Source organism: Oryctolagus cuniculus, chromosome 19, assembly GCF_051225735.1.
Source record: "Oryctolagus cuniculus isolate XC-2025 breed Fujian yellow rabbit chromosome 19, ASM5122573v1, whole genome shotgun sequence".
NCBI lineage: Eukaryota > Metazoa > Chordata > Mammalia > Lagomorpha > Leporidae > Oryctolagus > Oryctolagus cuniculus.
This window is the reverse complement of record NC_142885.1, coordinates 6,339,938-6,355,581: the sequence shown is the minus strand read 5'-3', so window position 1 is coordinate 6,355,581 and position 15,644 is coordinate 6,339,938. Positions and strand designations below refer to the sequence as shown.

At 65.6% G+C, this 15,644-nt stretch overlaps 1 protein-coding gene across 2 annotated transcripts in view; it reads left to right on the top strand.

Annotated features, from left to right (window-relative positions):
* Positions 1-15,644, top strand: part of TNRC18 (trinucleotide repeat containing 18) — an 82,627-nt gene that overhangs the window by 26,360 nt on the left and 40,623 nt on the right. For both annotated transcript variants that reach the window (XM_070064332.2, XM_070064329.2), the window contains 6 exons: positions 6,227-6,329; positions 6,524-6,729; positions 7,068-7,214; positions 7,490-7,680; positions 9,366-9,795; positions 10,638-11,600. In XM_070064332.2, coding sequence (XP_069920433.2) covers positions 6,227-6,329; positions 6,524-6,729; positions 7,068-7,214; positions 7,490-7,680; positions 9,366-9,795; positions 10,638-11,600 — 2,040 coding nt within the window. The remainder of the gene's footprint in view (positions 1-6,226; positions 6,330-6,523; positions 6,730-7,067; positions 7,215-7,489; positions 7,681-9,365; positions 9,796-10,637; positions 11,601-15,644) is intronic.

Genomic DNA, 15,644 nt, shown 5'->3' with positions numbered 1-15,644 from the left:
CTTGGCTGTGTTTTGAGTCATTACCTGAGAGTAGCGGTTCCTAGGAGTAGAGTAGACCCAGACCCCGGTTCTCAGTGCCGCAGGAGGCCGCTGTGCCGTACCTGTGTCCGTGCCGCCAGAGCCCAGCAGGTGCGAGACCTGGCATGGAGTAGATGTTTGAGAAACGGGTGAGCGGGTAAGTTAGGGGAAAGCCGGGTCCGGTCATCGCTTGGGGTCCTGCCCTCAAACGCCTGAGTGACCGCTTGGCCAGGAGCCTCTTGTACCTGTTAGCATCCGCCTGTGTTTACTTGCACGTGCTTCCTGTGTGTGCTCGCACACGCGTGTGTTTAAACATCGCTTTCAGGCCGGCGCCGCGGCTCACTAGGCTAATCCTCCGCCTTGCGGTGCCGGCACACCGGGTTCTAGTCCCAGTCGGGGCGCCGGATTCTGTCCCGGTTGCCCCTCTTCCAGGCCAGCTCTCTACTGTGGCCCGGGAGTGCAGTGGAGGATGGCCCAAGTGCTTGGGCCCTGCACCCCATGGGAGACCAGGAGAAGCACCTGGCTCCTGCTATTGGATCAGCGCGGTGCGCCGGCCGCAGTGGTCATTGGAGGGTGAACCAACGGCAAAGGAAGACCTTTCTCTCTCTCTCTTTCACTGTCCACTCTGCCTGTCAAAAAAAATAAATAAATAAACAAACATTGCTTTCAGCGGGGAGGAGTGGCCTTGGCCTGAGTGGCCGTGAGGCTGGCTGTTTTTCCGCACCTTGGTGGCTGGCTTGGGTTTTGGGTCCCTGGCGGCACGCACTGCCTTGGTGGGTCCCTCCCGGGACTTTGGGGAGTTGACTTTTGGGCCCATTTGTTGGGACGCGGGGCCTGGTGTGCCCAGAACAGAACAGAGCCTGTTGCTGAGGCTGCCGCAGCCCAGGGGCAAGGCTGCGTGTCGTGTGCCTGCGTGTGTGGCCGGCAGGCGGGGTTAGGGCCTGGGAGACCCGGTCCAGCTGCTCCTTGCTCAGGTGGCTTCTCGACACTGGGCCTCTGTCCCCGTGTCCACCTGCTGTGAGCACGTGCCTGGCCCACAGAGCGTGCTCCTTTTGCTGCCTGGGCGCCTGGGGTGCACATCTCCTAGGTTCCCACCTCCCTGGGCCTGGCCCTGTGTCCGTGCATGCTGGCTCCCTTGGTCCCTGCTGCGTAGCCTCCTTCCTGGAAGGGCCCTGTGAGGCCCGGGCTGCCCTGGCCCGTGCCCGTGCCCACTGTGGCTACAGAGCGTCCTCTGGTTGCCCTTTCGTGCTGCCGCCTCCCCCCACCCCGTCCTGGGGAGGGCTCTCAGGCCCGCTCCTCCTAGTGCTGTCGCTGGCACACCCACTGATGCCCCTGCTCGGCTCGTGCTGTGCCTTCCACCGGCAGCGCTTGGTGCCTGGCTGGGGCCCCTTCTTGCAGCGGCCTCTGACGTGGCCTGTGCCCGTCCGAGCCGTCGGCAGCCTTCGAGGGTGTGGATGTTGAGTCGGGAGGTGGGACCCCGCCTGCTCCTTTCCTCCCAGCCTAGATGGTTCAGGGTGAGTGAGGCTTAGCGAAGGTTGCTGATTGGTGGAACGACCCCATCGCCCTGCCCAGGGTCCCCTGAAGTTGGGGGAGCCCCGCCCTCTGTCCGTGGGCGTTGTGTGCAAAGCTTTTCCCTACTCTGGAGCGGGAAGAGTGGGCAGCAGCCCTTTGAATGGAGGTGGCCAGCTCAGTGGTGGACAGGCCTCTGGCTCGGAGGCTGGGGTCCGTGCCTCCCTGGGAGGCCCTCTGCATGGATGCTATTGCGAGGGTGGCGTCCGCCTTTTTGGGGGGCTCACGGCATCCAGAGGCATCCTGGGGTGCTGAGTACCTGTGTCCGTGGCATTGTGGGAACATGTGTGCAGCAGAACACGCAAGAGAGAGCCCCGGGAGGATATGTTCTGAGCTTTTCTCTCTTTCTTTTAAGGACTTATTTATTTATTTGGTAGAAAGGCAAAGAGTATATGAGAGAGAGAGATGGCTTCCATCTGCTGGTTCACTCCCCAAGTGATTGTAACAGCTGGGGCTGGGCCAGGCGGAAGTCAGGAGCCTGGAACTCCTTCGGGGTTTCCCTTGTGGGTGGCAGGGGCCCAAATACCTGGGCCGTCTCCCACTGCCTCCCAGGGCGGGCATTAGCAGGGAGCTGGACCTGAGGCCGAGGGGGCGAGACCGGAACCCAGGCCCTGCAGTGTGCCCGCCCTCGTGGCGTGGGCTTTGCTCGGAGCTGCTTTCGCTGATGCTAATGGTGGAAAAGTGGCCGGATTGTGAATCCGCCTCCGGGCCGCTGCTTCTCCAGGCCACCCGGCCCCTCCTTGGAGGGAGGAAGGAGTTAGGGGCTCCAGACACCTGTGTAGCACGGGCCTGCCCCTCCCCCAGCCTCCTCCAAGTCTCCCCACGTCTGCGGTCTTAGGGGTGCCCTCTGCCTCTGTCCGTGGACTCCAACCCTGGCTCCACCGTGTGGGGCTGGGTGACCTTGAACAGGAAGCTGGGACCGCCTGGGCCCTGAGCCTGGGTCGGCTGATGGCTCCCAGGAGGTGCCTCCCCAGGCCGCTGCCTCCCAGGTATCGGGGCGCAGAGCGTGTGACGGTGCAGGAACCCTGGGCCCTCCTTTTGGAGAGCGGCTGGGGGTGTCCCTTGGGCTCTGGGTGTGGGTCACCTGCCCCTGGGAGCCCCAGGTCCGCCAAGCAGCCGATTAGCCGGACCGTGAAGTGCCCCCTGCCATGGATGCCTGCCGCGAGAACCCTCCCCCTTCACAGATGGGGAGACTGAGGCCGGTGGGGCTGACGCGGGCCGGAGCACGACCTGTAGCTGGGGCTTGCTCCTCACCTCTGCTTTTCTGTCACCTCTGTGGTTGGAGGCGGGTTTGGGACCAGGTCCGGGGGGTGGCAGTGGGCCGAGGGCGTCCCCACCGGGCTAGTCCATTGGGCAGAGCCGGGGCAGGGGACACTGCACAGGTGCTGGCGATGCATTGGTTTCCATCCCATGGCCTCTGTCCACTGCCCCGGATGGAGGAGGCCCGAGATGCCCCGACGCCGGGATGGTGGCTGGGGGTTGCCACGGCAACCAGGCTTTGGCTGCTTGGCCCTTGCCAGGCTGGGTGCTCCCCCCTGGAGGGGTTCCGGGGAGGGCATCTGGTACCCAGCCCAGACTCAGCAGGGACAGGAGGTGCCGGGAGCCTCGGTCAGGTGCCCCAGGCCCCCGTGTCACCCTGGACAAAGTGAGCCACAGCCCCTTCCTGCACCCTTTCTGTGACCTCGTCTCCTGTCCCTGCCACCCGCCGTGGCCTCTGTGCTGCTCCTTGCCACGGTTCCCTCTGCCTGTCTCCCTCATGCCCACAGGGACCCATTCCCTCGTCCAGTTCCTGTCCCTGTGTCAGGGGTTGGGGAGAGGCAGACAGCCGACAAGCAGGATGTCAGTGAGGGAGTGAGTCAGTGTTCTATGAGGGGAGACAGCAAGGGGACCATGGTAGAGGAGGCTGGTCAGGGAGGGCTGCCTGGAGGAGGTGGCATCTGAAGCTGAGGTTGAGTTGTCTAGAGGAAGGGCACTCTGGGTGAGGGGAGTGGCATGTGTGGGGGTCCCAAGGTAGGGGAGACCCACTCAGACCCCAGTGCCACCTGTGACACCTCCCTGTTTTATTTATTTACTTATTTATTATTATTTTTTTTAAACAGGCAGAGTGGACAGTGAGAGAGAGAGACAGAGAGAAAGGTCTTCCTTTTGCCGTTGGTTCACCCTCCAATGGCCGCTGCGGCCGGCGCGCTGCGGCCGGCGCACCGCGCTGATCTGATGGCAGGAGCCAGGAGCCAGGTGCTTTTCCTGGTCTCCCATGGGGTGCAGGGCCCAAGCACTTGGGCCATCCTCCACTGCACTCCCGGGCCACAGCAGAGAGCTGGCCTGGAAGAGGGGCAACCGGGACAGAATCCGGTGCCCCAACCGGGACTAGAACCCGGTGTGCCGGCGCTGCTAGGTGGAGGATTAGCCTAGTGAGCCGCAGCGCCGGCCTGACACCTCCCTGTTTGTCCTGGGACCCGAGCAGGCGGAAGTCTGCCCTGGCTGGGCCTCACCCCTGCTGCAGGTGTGTTACCCAGGGGCTGTCGTGGCCCCGAGCCAGGCTAGCGCAGATCCTTGGACTGAGCCTAGCTGGAGGGGAGCCTGGCTGTCCCATCGGGAGGCCAAGCAGGTTTGCAGGGAGTGGCTCGGGGCCCAGCCTGAGTGGCCCCAGGGTGGCAGGTGCTTGGAGCCCGTGCCAGGACAGCCAGACCAGCGGGGAGGACAGAGGGCTGGGGCCCAGCAGGCCCCTGAGACCCCGTGCCAGGACAGCCAGACCAGCGGGGAGGACAGAGGGCTGGGGCCCAGCAGGCCCCTGAGACCCCGTGCCAGGACAGCCAGACCAGCGGGGAGGACAGAGGGCTGGGGTCCAGCAGGCCTCTGAGACCCCATGCCAGGACAGCCAGACCAGCGGGGAGGACAGAGGACTGGAGGTCCAGCCCAGCTATGTTGCCACTTATGGGGGATGCCGGGAATGCTGGACCCAAAGCTGTCCTGGACTGCAGGGGGCGCAGTGGGCTCAGGTGGGACCTCCTCGGGCGGATCCACTGCCTGGGGCTGCCGTCTCCCTGGTCCAGGCTCTGCATTCTTTGCCCATCTGTGTGTGTGGGGGGGGATTTGGGGGCTCCCTGCCCTGCCCTGCCTGAGCTGCTCTTCTGCTCCCCAGTTCCCCCTGGGGTCCCTCCTCGTCCTGCCCGTGCCTGGACGTGGTCATCCTACCCGCAGGGGGCAGGTGGGCTCGAGCCCTGCCCTCGTGGAGGCCTGGAGCCGAGGGGCGCCCCGGCCGGGCCTCACCTGCACCCACTCCTCCTGCCTTCTCTGTCCGACCCGTGCTGGCGCCAATGGCACCTCTGCCCTGCGCCCCTGCTGGCCGTGGCCTGCGGGAGAAGGGGGCAGTCTGCAGCTGGGGGTGCCCCTTGCCCCGATTCGGCCCCCAGGGGAGACGGAGATAGACGGCTCCCTCGCCTGCCCGACCCCGCCCTGCCCCGCCGAGCACCCCGGCACTGCTTAGAGGGACCCCCGGGTCCCGGCTGGAAGGCCCTGGAGGCTCTGGCCGCCTGTGGCGCCGCCCCCGGCCCACACGCATCTGGCTGCCCTGTCGGGTGTCTGGGTTGGCGTGGCTGGGCCCTGCTCTGACGTCTGCTTCTGGGGCTGCTGGTTTGCACCTCTCTCTTCCTGGAGGGAGAGGTAGAGGCCCGGCCTCCGGGGTCGGTGGCGGGGTGTGGGGGGGCTCTACTCTGCAGGAATGGCGATGCGTGCTGGCCCGCCGTGGGGCCTTTGCCCACGAGGGTCGTGTGTGGAGGTCCTGGCAGCGGCCTCATGTCTCCCTCCCAGGACAGCTGCTCGCGGTGCTGGCTGGGCCCTTGGGCCAGGGCTTCCCAGGCCGGTGGAAGCTCCCGCTGAGTCCGCCCGTGGAGCCGACCAGCGGGCCCTGCCTCTCAGGCCTGCGGGCACTGTGGCTCGTGGACTTCACGCCCAATTAGGGAGTCGGGGAGGGACAGTGGGGGACACGTGCCCTGTCTCCGTGGGCTCTGTGCCGCCTCTGCTCGCTGTCCCCTCCCCTTTGGTGCCCGGCTCTGGCCAGGCCTGGGGTGGGGAACCCCCTCTGCTCGTGGGGGTGGGCAGCAGGGCTGGCCGCAGACAGGGGCAGGGACAGGACAGCGGGTGGCGTCTCCCTCTGGGGCCGCGGCCACCGCCCCTCTGTGGTCGGCGTTTGGGGGACTCGGTTCCTGAGCAGTGAGCATCGCGCACAGGCAGACCTGCGTGGCTGGCGGTGCTGAATGGTGGTGCCGCGTTTTGGGGCTCTGGGGAGCCTCAGCCCGTGCCCCCCAAGCCCCTCCTCGCCGTTGAAGCAGTGCCAGGGAGCGACGCCGGCCTCGTGTTCCGTAGACGTATAGGACGTGATAGATGCCTTCCACTACGGCCGTGGCGGGCCTTGTCATGGCCACGGGGGACGGGCAGGCTCTCGGCGGGGGGTGTGGTGGAGGGGGCATCCTGGTGCTAACTCGTTCGTGGGGCTTGCAGGGGGCTTGGTGAGCCGCAGGGTGCTGCTGGTGGTGGGAGGTTCTCGGGGGCTCAGGCAGGGGCGGCAGGGCGAGCGGAGCTGGGGGCCCCTGCACTGCTCCGGCCGGCTGGGGGTCACCGTCACTGGGCCCCCCTGCAGGGCACGGCCGAGCCGACGAGGACTGCGGGGACGACCGGGCCAGGCACCGTGAGGAGCGGCTGCTGGGGGCGCGGCTGGACCGGGATCAGGAGAAACTGCTCCGGTGAGGGCTGGGTGGGGCTGACCCCTTGACCCCTTGACCGCCGGGTGGTCCTGAGAGCTGCTGCCGGCCTGGCTCAGGACTCCGGTCCCGTGCATCGGGCCGGGCGGCTCCTGCCAGCCCTGGGGTGGGCCTGAGTCCTCGGGGCCATGCCCCTGTCACCTTCCCAACTCCTGATGCCTCTGTCCCCCCTCCAGAGAAAGCAAGGAGCTGGCCGACCTGGCCCGCCTGCACCCCACCAGCTGCGCTCCGAACGGCCTGAACCCCAACCTCATGGTGACCGGCGGCCCTGCCCTGGCGGGCTCCGGACGCTGGTCCACCGACCCCGCGGCCCACCTGGCTGCACACCCCTGGCTGCCCCGCTCGGGCAGCACGCCCATGTGGCTCGCCGGACACCCCTATGGTGAGCGTGGGGCCCCTCGTGGGGCGGCGGGCGGGGAAGGTGCTGGGTGCAGGGACCAGAGCTCAGAGCTGCCTCCTGGGTCCCCGTGGCTGGGGCCTGGCCCAGGCCTCCTGCCTTCCCCACGGGGGTGGGGTGGGGACGGGGCTGAGTGGCATCTGTCCCGCAGGAGGTAGCCCTGTGGGTCTCTGCTGTCAGCCAGTGCCTGACCCCTCGGCTCCCTGCCGGCGGCCCCAGGGGGTTGAGGGATGGGCAGTAGCTGGCCTTGGGGGCGAGGCCAGACGCAGGGGTGGGAGGTGGGCCCTCCCGGCCCTGATGCTCACCTGAGTCTCTCCTCCCAGGCTTGGGCCCCCCGTCTCTGCACCAGGGCGTGGCGCCTGCGTTCCCCCCGGGCCTGGGGGGCTCCCTGCCCTCGGCCTACCAGTTTGTGCGGGACCCCCAGTCGGGCCAGCTGGTGGTCATCCCCAGCGACCACCTGCCTCACTTCGGTAAGGGGGTGCTTGGGTGGTGGGTGGGGCCTGATTTCTCTGAGCTTCAACGGGACCTGAGCCCCCTACCGAGCTCTGCCTTCCCCTGGGGAGCCCACTTCGCAGACCCCCGGGGACTGCTGGGAGCTGGCCCTCGTAGGAGCTCCCCTGAGGCGAAACCCGCTGCTCCCTGGGGCTGGGCTGGGGCTGCCCCGAGTCCCTGCCTCTGGGCCCCAGCTCTGTGGCGCGGGATGGCGGGGTGGGAGGGAGTGTCCAGCCCTGTGTGTCTCCCGCAGCGGAGCTGATGGAGCGGGCCGCGGTGCCGCCCCTCTGGCCCGCGCTGTACCCCCCTGGCCGCAGCCCCCTGCACCACGCCCAGCAGCTGCAGCTCTTCTCCCAGCAGCACTTCCTGCGGCAACAGGAGTTCCTGTACCTGCAGCAGCAGGCGGCGCAGGCCCTGGAGCTGCAGCGGAGCACCCAGCTGGTGGTGAGTCAGGGCTCCCCCGGCCCCCGCCCGGCCCCGGTCCATGCCTGCGGGAGCTCTGAACAGCAACTCTGGGCAGCGGGGGGAGGCGGGGGGGGGGGACCTGGGAGGCAGGCCGGCTTCCTGGAGGAGGTGACGTCTGAGCAGAGACCAGAGCGGTCAGCGTGGAACAGCCCTTCAGGCAGAGGGAGCAGTGTGTGCAGAGGCTCAGGGGCGGGGCCTAAGGAGCAACAGGGAACAGAGGCACAGGGGTCCTGTGGACTGGGGGAGCCAGTGGGCTCCTACTGTTGCCTGACCCTGGCCTGGCCTCCTGTCTCCGGGGGACACCCGGTTGTCTGACCCCATGAGAGAGGGGACACGAGGGCTCCCCTGGTCAGGTTAGACCCCCCTTTGGCCTCCTTGAGGACATTCTGGAATGTTCTTTGCTGGGCCTTGTTCAACCCCTTGCCGGGTGCCGTGGCCACAGATGGGTCAGTTCTCAGGGCCCCCGGCTCTGGGTTTGTTTTTGTTTTTATTTATTTATTCATTTATTTATTTATTTTTTATTTTTTGGCAGGCAGAGTGGACAGTGAGAGAGAGAGACAGAGAGAAAGGTCTTCCTTTGCCGTTGGTTCACCCTCCAATGGCTGCCACACTGCAGCCGGCGCACCGCGCTGATCCGGTGGCAGGAGCCAGGATCCAGGTGCTTTTCCTGGTCTCCCATGGGGTGCAGGGCCCAAGCACCTGGGCCATCCTCCACTGCACTCCCTGGCCACAGCAGAGAGCTGGCCTGGAAGAGGGGCAACCGGGACAGAATCCGGCGCCCCAACCGGGACTAGAACCCGGTGTGCCGGCGCCGCTAGGCGGAGGATTAGCCTAGTGAGCCGCGGCGCCGGCCCGGCTCCGGGTTTTAATCTCAGCTCTGCCGGGCCTGGCCCAGCTCACTTACTCCCGATGCCTCGTCAAAGCACATTTTTTTCTTTTTTTAAGATTGATTTATTTGAAAGGCAGAGTTACAGAGAAGGAGGGATAGAGGTCTTCAGCCGCTGGTCCACTCCCCAAGGGGCCACAATGCTGAGGCTGGGCCAAGCCAAAGCCAGGAGTCAGGAGCTCCAGCCGGGTCTCCCATGCGGGTGCAGGGGCCCATGGATGTGGGCCATCCTCTGCTGCTGTCCCAGGCACCTTAACAGGGAGCTGGATCGGAAGTGGAGCAGCTGGGACTCTGACTGGCGCCTCTATGGGACGCTGGCCTTGCAGCCTTGCAGGCGTTGGCTGGACCCACCGCACCTGGCCCGTCTTTGGCCTCTTTGGGATTTCCAAGGAGGTGGAGCAGCGAAGCAGGCAGTGAGCCCTGCGCCCCGGCCAGGCCAGGGATCCTAGTGCCACGGAGGGACCGGGGCAGTGGACAGCTTCGTGGTCTTTCGGGGAGCCCACGTCTCCACCCCGGCCATGAGACCCACCCTTCCAGAAGCTGTGGACTCCGTGCCCCACTCCAACCCCCGCCCCTGCCCGCCGGGGTTCCGCAGGGAACGCCGTACTTGTTACACGTGTGCCGTGACGGAATGGCCATCCCGGGCCTGGGTGTGGGTGGGCGGCCCAGCCCCCCGGGCTCTGCCCTGAGGTTCTGCCCCGGGTGTGGGGACCCTGGGGCCCGGTAGGCGCTGCGCTGTGCCTGCTGGCCCCTGACCCCGCCACCGGCCCCTCCCCAGCAGGAGCGGCTGAAGGCCCAGGAGCACCGGGCCGAGATGGAGGAGAAGGTGAGCAAACGGAGCCTGGATGCCGCGGGCAAAGCTGGCCTGGCCGCCGCAGGGCCCGGGCTGCTGCCTCGGAAGCCCCCCAGCCTGGCCACCGGCCCCGCGGGTGCGTACAGCAAGGCCGTGAGCCCGCCGCCGTCTCCCCGCGCGTCCCCCGTGGCCGCCCTCAAGGCCAAGGTCATCCAGAAGCTGGAGGACGTGTCCAAGCCGCCCACCTACGCCTACCCCGCCACACCCAGCTCCCACCCCAGCAGCCCGCCGCCTGCCTCCCCGCCCCCGGCGCCCGGCATCACCCGCAAGGAGGAGGCACCAGAGAACGTGGTGGAGAAGAAAGACTTGGAGCTGGAGAAGGAAGCCCCCAGCCCCTTCCAGGCCTTGTTCTCAGGTAGGCGCGGGGCTGGGACTGTCCCCTCACAGGCCCGGCTCGGGCTGTCAGGCCAATCCGTGGTCTCTGCTGAGCACCTGCTGTGTACCGGGCGTGCTGCCTAGCTGTGGAGTGAATGCAGGGGGCCTTCATGGGTCTCTCTAGCCCTGCTTGGGGTCAGGGAACCTAGGGATTGCCTTAGCCCCCACCCCAGCGGGGCCCGTGTGCTGCTTCAACCGAGCTAGGCCTGTCACTCACTCGGCGCTCAGTTGGCGCCCAGTGATCCCACCCCTCCCCGCGTGCTGCCTGCCCGGTCCAAGGGCTGTGTGTCCTCCTCTCTGGGGGTATTAGTGGGAACGTGCACTCTGCACAGCTCGGCACCCACGCCGCGTGGGCTCAGGCAGGTGGCCGCCCGTCCCTGTGGGATGTGGCGTGATGCTGGTGTTGGGCGCTGGGTGCGTGCCTGGCCCGGGGGTGGTCCGACCTCGCTCTCCACGTCCTCAAGGGCCCCTCCGAGTGCGAGCCCGACTGGGTGTGGCGCAGCGGGACAGCTTGCTCTCAGGGTGACTGTCGCTTTGGGGGGCTGTGGGGCCCTAGCCTTCGGGCACTTATCTCGGTGGAGGCTGGGGACACAGGCTGGGGCAGGCCAAGTGTTGTGTTTGCTCCTGCTCGGCCTGAGTGGGGAGGGGCAGTCTCTGCCCTGGGGTGTGCAAGACCCCTGGGGCCTAGACGTGCAGAGCTCAGCACTGGGGAGGAGCTGCACCGTGCAGCAGCCAGGCCACGGCCTGGGCCCTGTCCCGTGGCGGGGAGGGTGGGGGTGGTAGAGACAGCCCCCTGACACGCCGACCTTGTGTCCTCCACAGACATCCCGCCCAGGTACCCGTTTCAAGCCCTGCCCCCACACTACGGCAGGCCCTACCCCTTCCTGCTGCAGCCCACGGCGGCCTCCGACGCAGACGGCCTGGCCCCCGACGTGCCGCTCCCCGCCGAGGGGCCCGAGCGCCTGGCGCTCTCGCCCGAGGACAAGCCCATCCGCCTGTCACCCTCCGCCATGCCAGAGCCGCTACGGGAGAGCCCAGAGGAAGACCCCCTGACCGCGAGGGAGGTGAAGGCCGAGGTGGAGGACGAGGACGAGGGCCCGGCTGAGCTGCCGCACCTGCAGTCGCCGCTGGCCCTGCCCGCCGCGGACGCCATGGTGGCCGCGAGCCCCGCGGGCAGCTGTGGGGGCGGCCTGCTGGAGGCCCAGGCGCTGAGTGCCGCCAGCCAGAGCCGTGTGGAGCCCCCCGAGTGCCCAGATTTTGCGGAAGGGGCCGAAGCGCAGGTGGACTTGCCGGGCCGGACAGAGTCCTGCGCGGCCGCCCTGGAGCTGGGGAGCCGGCTGACACCCGAGACGCTCGTGGAGGCCAAGGAGGAGCCGGTGGAGGTGCCCACGGCGGAGGCAGGGCCCGAGGAGGGCCTGAGCGAGCCCCGGGCCGACCTAGAACTGTCAGACTGCGACGTGCCCGCCAGGGAGGCGCAGTGCCTGGGCCTGGAAGCTCAGGAGGCCGCACCTGTGCCCGGCGGCGGCTGCTACCTGGAAGAGGTGAGCTCGGACCAGTTCCTGCCTGGCCTGGAGGACCCGCTGGCCGGCATGAACGCCCTGGCTGCGGCCGCAGAGCTGCCCCAGGCCAGGCCCCTGCCGTCCCCGGCCGACGCGGCCCCGGCCTCGGAGCAGCCAGAAGCCGCGGCCCCGAGCCTGGCGCTGGAGCAGAGCTTCCTACATGGCATCACCCTGCTGAGCGAGATCGCGGAGCTGGAGCTGCAGCGCAGGAGCCAGGAGGCGGCAGGTGAGGCCGCGGGGCCGCCCCCGCCCCCTGGGGCTCGTCAGGCTCCAGCCCCCGCCCCGCCCCCTCGCCACGATCGCGTGGTTTGTTCATCCGCGTTTCTCAGAAACCGTGGGAAGATCGTGTGGTCCGTCGTCTTGAGCTTGCTGGGCAGCCGATCTGTGCATTATCCTGGTGGTGGTGAAAATTTGTCTTTCTTTGGATTTTAAGGGATGGACCCCCCTGCCCCTCCCCGCCCTGCAAACTGACTTAGGAAAAGGCAGCGGGAGGTTTGCGTGGCCCATGGGTAACCAGGTGATTTCAGGTGCGGCTGCACCCAGGCGCTCAAACTGCGCCACCCGGAGTTTCTCTTCCCAAGCACCTGCTCCCCCGTCCCACCCCTCCCTCCCTCTCCATGTTCCACTTTTCTCTTGGTTGACCTCATTCGAGGCAGGCTCCGGCAGCTCCTGGGCCCGTGGGCCTCCCAGCTCGGCAGCCTCCTGGAAGAGGCCCCCTCTTTCCTTTTAGCGTCGGCGCCAGTGCTGAGAGCCACCCTCCTTGGCTGGGGTTCACACGGCCGGGGAGATGGCCCAGGCCGCCCGTGCAGTGCCGAGCTGAGCCGTGGATTGGAGGGTGTGTCGAGGGAGGGGCGTCCCTCGAGAGAGAACGGGGTGGCTGTGGCAGAGAGGCTGGTGTTCAGTGTAGAACTTGGAGGTGCCACGGCGGCCACAGCCCGGAGCCCTGCTGGCGCTGTGTGCTTCCTCTGCAACTTCTGTGCACACACACGTGACATCTAAAATTAAGGTCACTTTGTGAACAGCCTTCTGTAGCCTGCTCTGCACACTCAGTGCATTCTGTGTGAGACATCTTCCCCAGGTGTGGGTTTCCAGAAGATGTGTGTGTTTTAATTAATTTGTTTATTGGAAAGTCATTGGCCGGTGCCTCGGCTCACTAGGCTAATCCTCTGCCTGCGGCGCCAGCACACCGGGTTCTAGTCCTGGTTGGAGTGCCGGATTCTGTCCCGGTTGCCCCTCTTCCAGGCCAGCTCTCTGCTGTGGCCTGGGAGTGCAGTGGAGGATGGCCCAAGTGCTTGGGCCCTGCACCCCATGGGGGACCAGGAGAAGCACCTGGCTCCTGCCATCGGATCAGTGCGGTGCGCCGGCCGCGGCAGTCATTAGGGGGTGAACCAATGGAAGGAAGACCTTTCTCTCTGTCTCTCTCTCTCTCACTGTCCACTCTGCCTGTCAAAAAAAAAAAAAAAAAAAGAAAAGAAAAGAAAAAGCTACACAGAGAGAGAGAGGGAGGTCTTCCATCCGCTTGTTCATTCCCCAGTTGGCCACAACGGCCGGAGCTGCACCAATCCGGAGCAAGAGCCAGGAGCTTCCTCCAGATCTCCCACGTGGGTGCAGGGGCCCAAGGAGTTGGGCCATCTTCTACTGCTTTCCCAGGCCACAGCAGAGAGCTGGATCGGAAGTGAGGCAGGTGGGTCTTGAACCAGCGCCCATATGGGATGCCAACGCTTCAGGCCAGGGCGTTAAACAGCTGTGCCACAGTGCCGGCCCCTGTAAGATGTGTTTTGTAGAGGCCACCCCATTTTCTGCCGTGCAGGCCCTGGCTTTCGATGATGCAGTCTGACGCTGTCATTTCTGCCTTTTTTGTTTTTTCCTGATGCCAGTAGCAGGGTGATTGTCCCTGGAGAAAGTTCTTGGCTGTAGCTCTGATTCTCCCGAGCTGCATCCCCAGAGGTGGGATGGTTGGGTCAGAGTCCACGTCCACAAGGCTTCCTGTGGCCCCAGGCGTGGCTGCACCGGGGCCCCTCGGCTTGATGCTGTTGCTCTAGATCATTGCCGATTTCTTTCTCTCTCTAAGGTAGCTCAGTACAAAAGAGATTCCTCCCCCCCACACCCCCCAGAAGACAATGAAAAATCCCCTGCCAGCCGCTGGTGCCAGTGGGGACTGAAGAGGGGCGAGGTCGGAGGGCATGTGGGGGGCGGGCCCTGGGCTCAGGGAGGCGGCCAGACTCGCCCCACGGGTCACCTCTGTGGGCGCCCCGTTCGGGGCCGGCTGGTGTTGCCGTGCAGACCTGGCTCCATCCAGGCTTAGGTGTCACCTGGGCCTCCACATCAGCCTTTTTCTTGTTTTAAATGTTTCATCATCTGGCCGGGGCCGTGGCTCACTAGGCTAATCCTCCGCCTGCGGCGCCAGCACACTGGGTTCTAGTCCCAGTCGGGGCGCCGGATCCTGTCCTGGTTGCCCCTCTTCCAGGCCAGCTCTCTGCTGTGGCCAGGGAGTGCAGTGGAGGATGGCCCAAGTCCTTGGGCCCTGCACCCGCATTGGGGACCAGGAGAAGCACCTGGCTTCGGATTGGCACAGCACTGGACGTAGCGGCCATTTAGGAGGTGAACCAATGGAGGGAAGACCTTTCTCTCTATCTCTCTCTCTCTCTCTCTCACTCTCACTCTCACTCTTTCACTGTCTAACTCTGCCTGTCAAATTGAAAAAATAAGTAAATAAATGTTTCGTCATCTGAAAGAGAGAGACCGAGAGACAGAGAGATGGCGCTCTTCCACCTGCTGTTCACTCCCCAAACGGACACGGGACTGGGCCAGGCGGAAGCCAGGAGCTGGGACTCCACACAGGTGTCCTGTGCGCGTGGCAGGGACTCCGGTACTTGGGCCGGCACCTGCTGCCTCCCCGGCACGGTCGCAGGGAGCTGAATCTGAGGCAGAGTAGCCAGGGGCTCGAGCCAGCACCCTGATGCAGGATGCGGGTGTCCCAAGCACTGTGCCGCAACGCCCCCGCCCTGCCCCGTGGTGAAGCCACAGGCTGGACTGTGCAGCTCGGGGGAGAAGGTTATGGCCGCGTGGCTCCAGGGCCGGAGGGCTGCAGGGGGAGGGTGTGCCGGGCCTGTCAGTGGCCATCCTCTCTGTGCCCTTTCCCACTGTGCGTGGCTTTGTCTCCACATTGCTCCTGCCTTACCCGACCCCTAAGAATCTGGGGACACCGACTGTGGAGGAGTCACCCCCAGGAGCCCACGGGCTGGGCTGCTTGGCGGCCTCAGTTTCCCCAAGGCATAGAAGAGTGAACTGGTGCCCCCTGGGGGACACTGGCGGTAATGTCTTCCATGGACACGGGAGACACCTAGTGGGTGAAGGCCAGGCCGGTGCCACCTTGCCGCCAGGGTCCTGGCGTGGGCCTCAGGGGCTCTGTCCACCGACATCAGAGCTCATTCGTGCTCGCTCGGGACACATCTGTCCATTTCCTTCTGGCCAGCTCGCACCTTCCACGCTCACCGTTGGTGAAGGTCGGGAAGGCCCGCAGGTTGGCAGTTTTATCCTGCACAGCCCAGTGACAGCAGCGCAGAGCTCGGATGCGGCACACGTGGAACTTCCAAAAAATGTTTAATTTTATAGTCTTGTTTATGTACTCTTGTTTACTTGAAAGAGTGATGAGAGAGAGAGAGAGAGAGAGAGAGAGACAAGGCAGGGTGAGAGAGCGCGAGCGAGCTTCCGTACGTGCATCAGCCGGGGCTGGGCCAGGTGGGAGCCAGGAGCCTGGAGCTCCAGCTGGGTCCCCCTTGGGTGGGAGCGCTGCCTGCCGCCTCCGGGGTGAGCAGAATCCGAGTGCCTGGGACGTGGACCCGGTGCTCGGGTAGGGATCAGGCACCACGGGGCCTGCCCGGAGAACGGTCGTAGTTTAGTTCTCAAAGAAAATGTCAGTTAAAAAAATTTAAATCCCACGCATTTGGGTTTGGTGGAGACCAAAACAAGCTCCCCTTTCCTGTTGCTGAGGTTCCCGGCTGGAGGTGGCAGGGACGTCCGTGACACACACACCACGCATACACACACACCAACACACATACACCCACACATATACCCACGCTAACCCCGCCAGCTGGAGGTGGCAGGGACGTCCGTGACACACACACACGCATACACACACACACTAACACACATACACCCACACATATACCCACGCTAACCCCGCCAGCTGGAGGTGGCAGGGACGTCCGTGACACACACACCACGCATACACACACACACACTAACACACATACACCCACACATA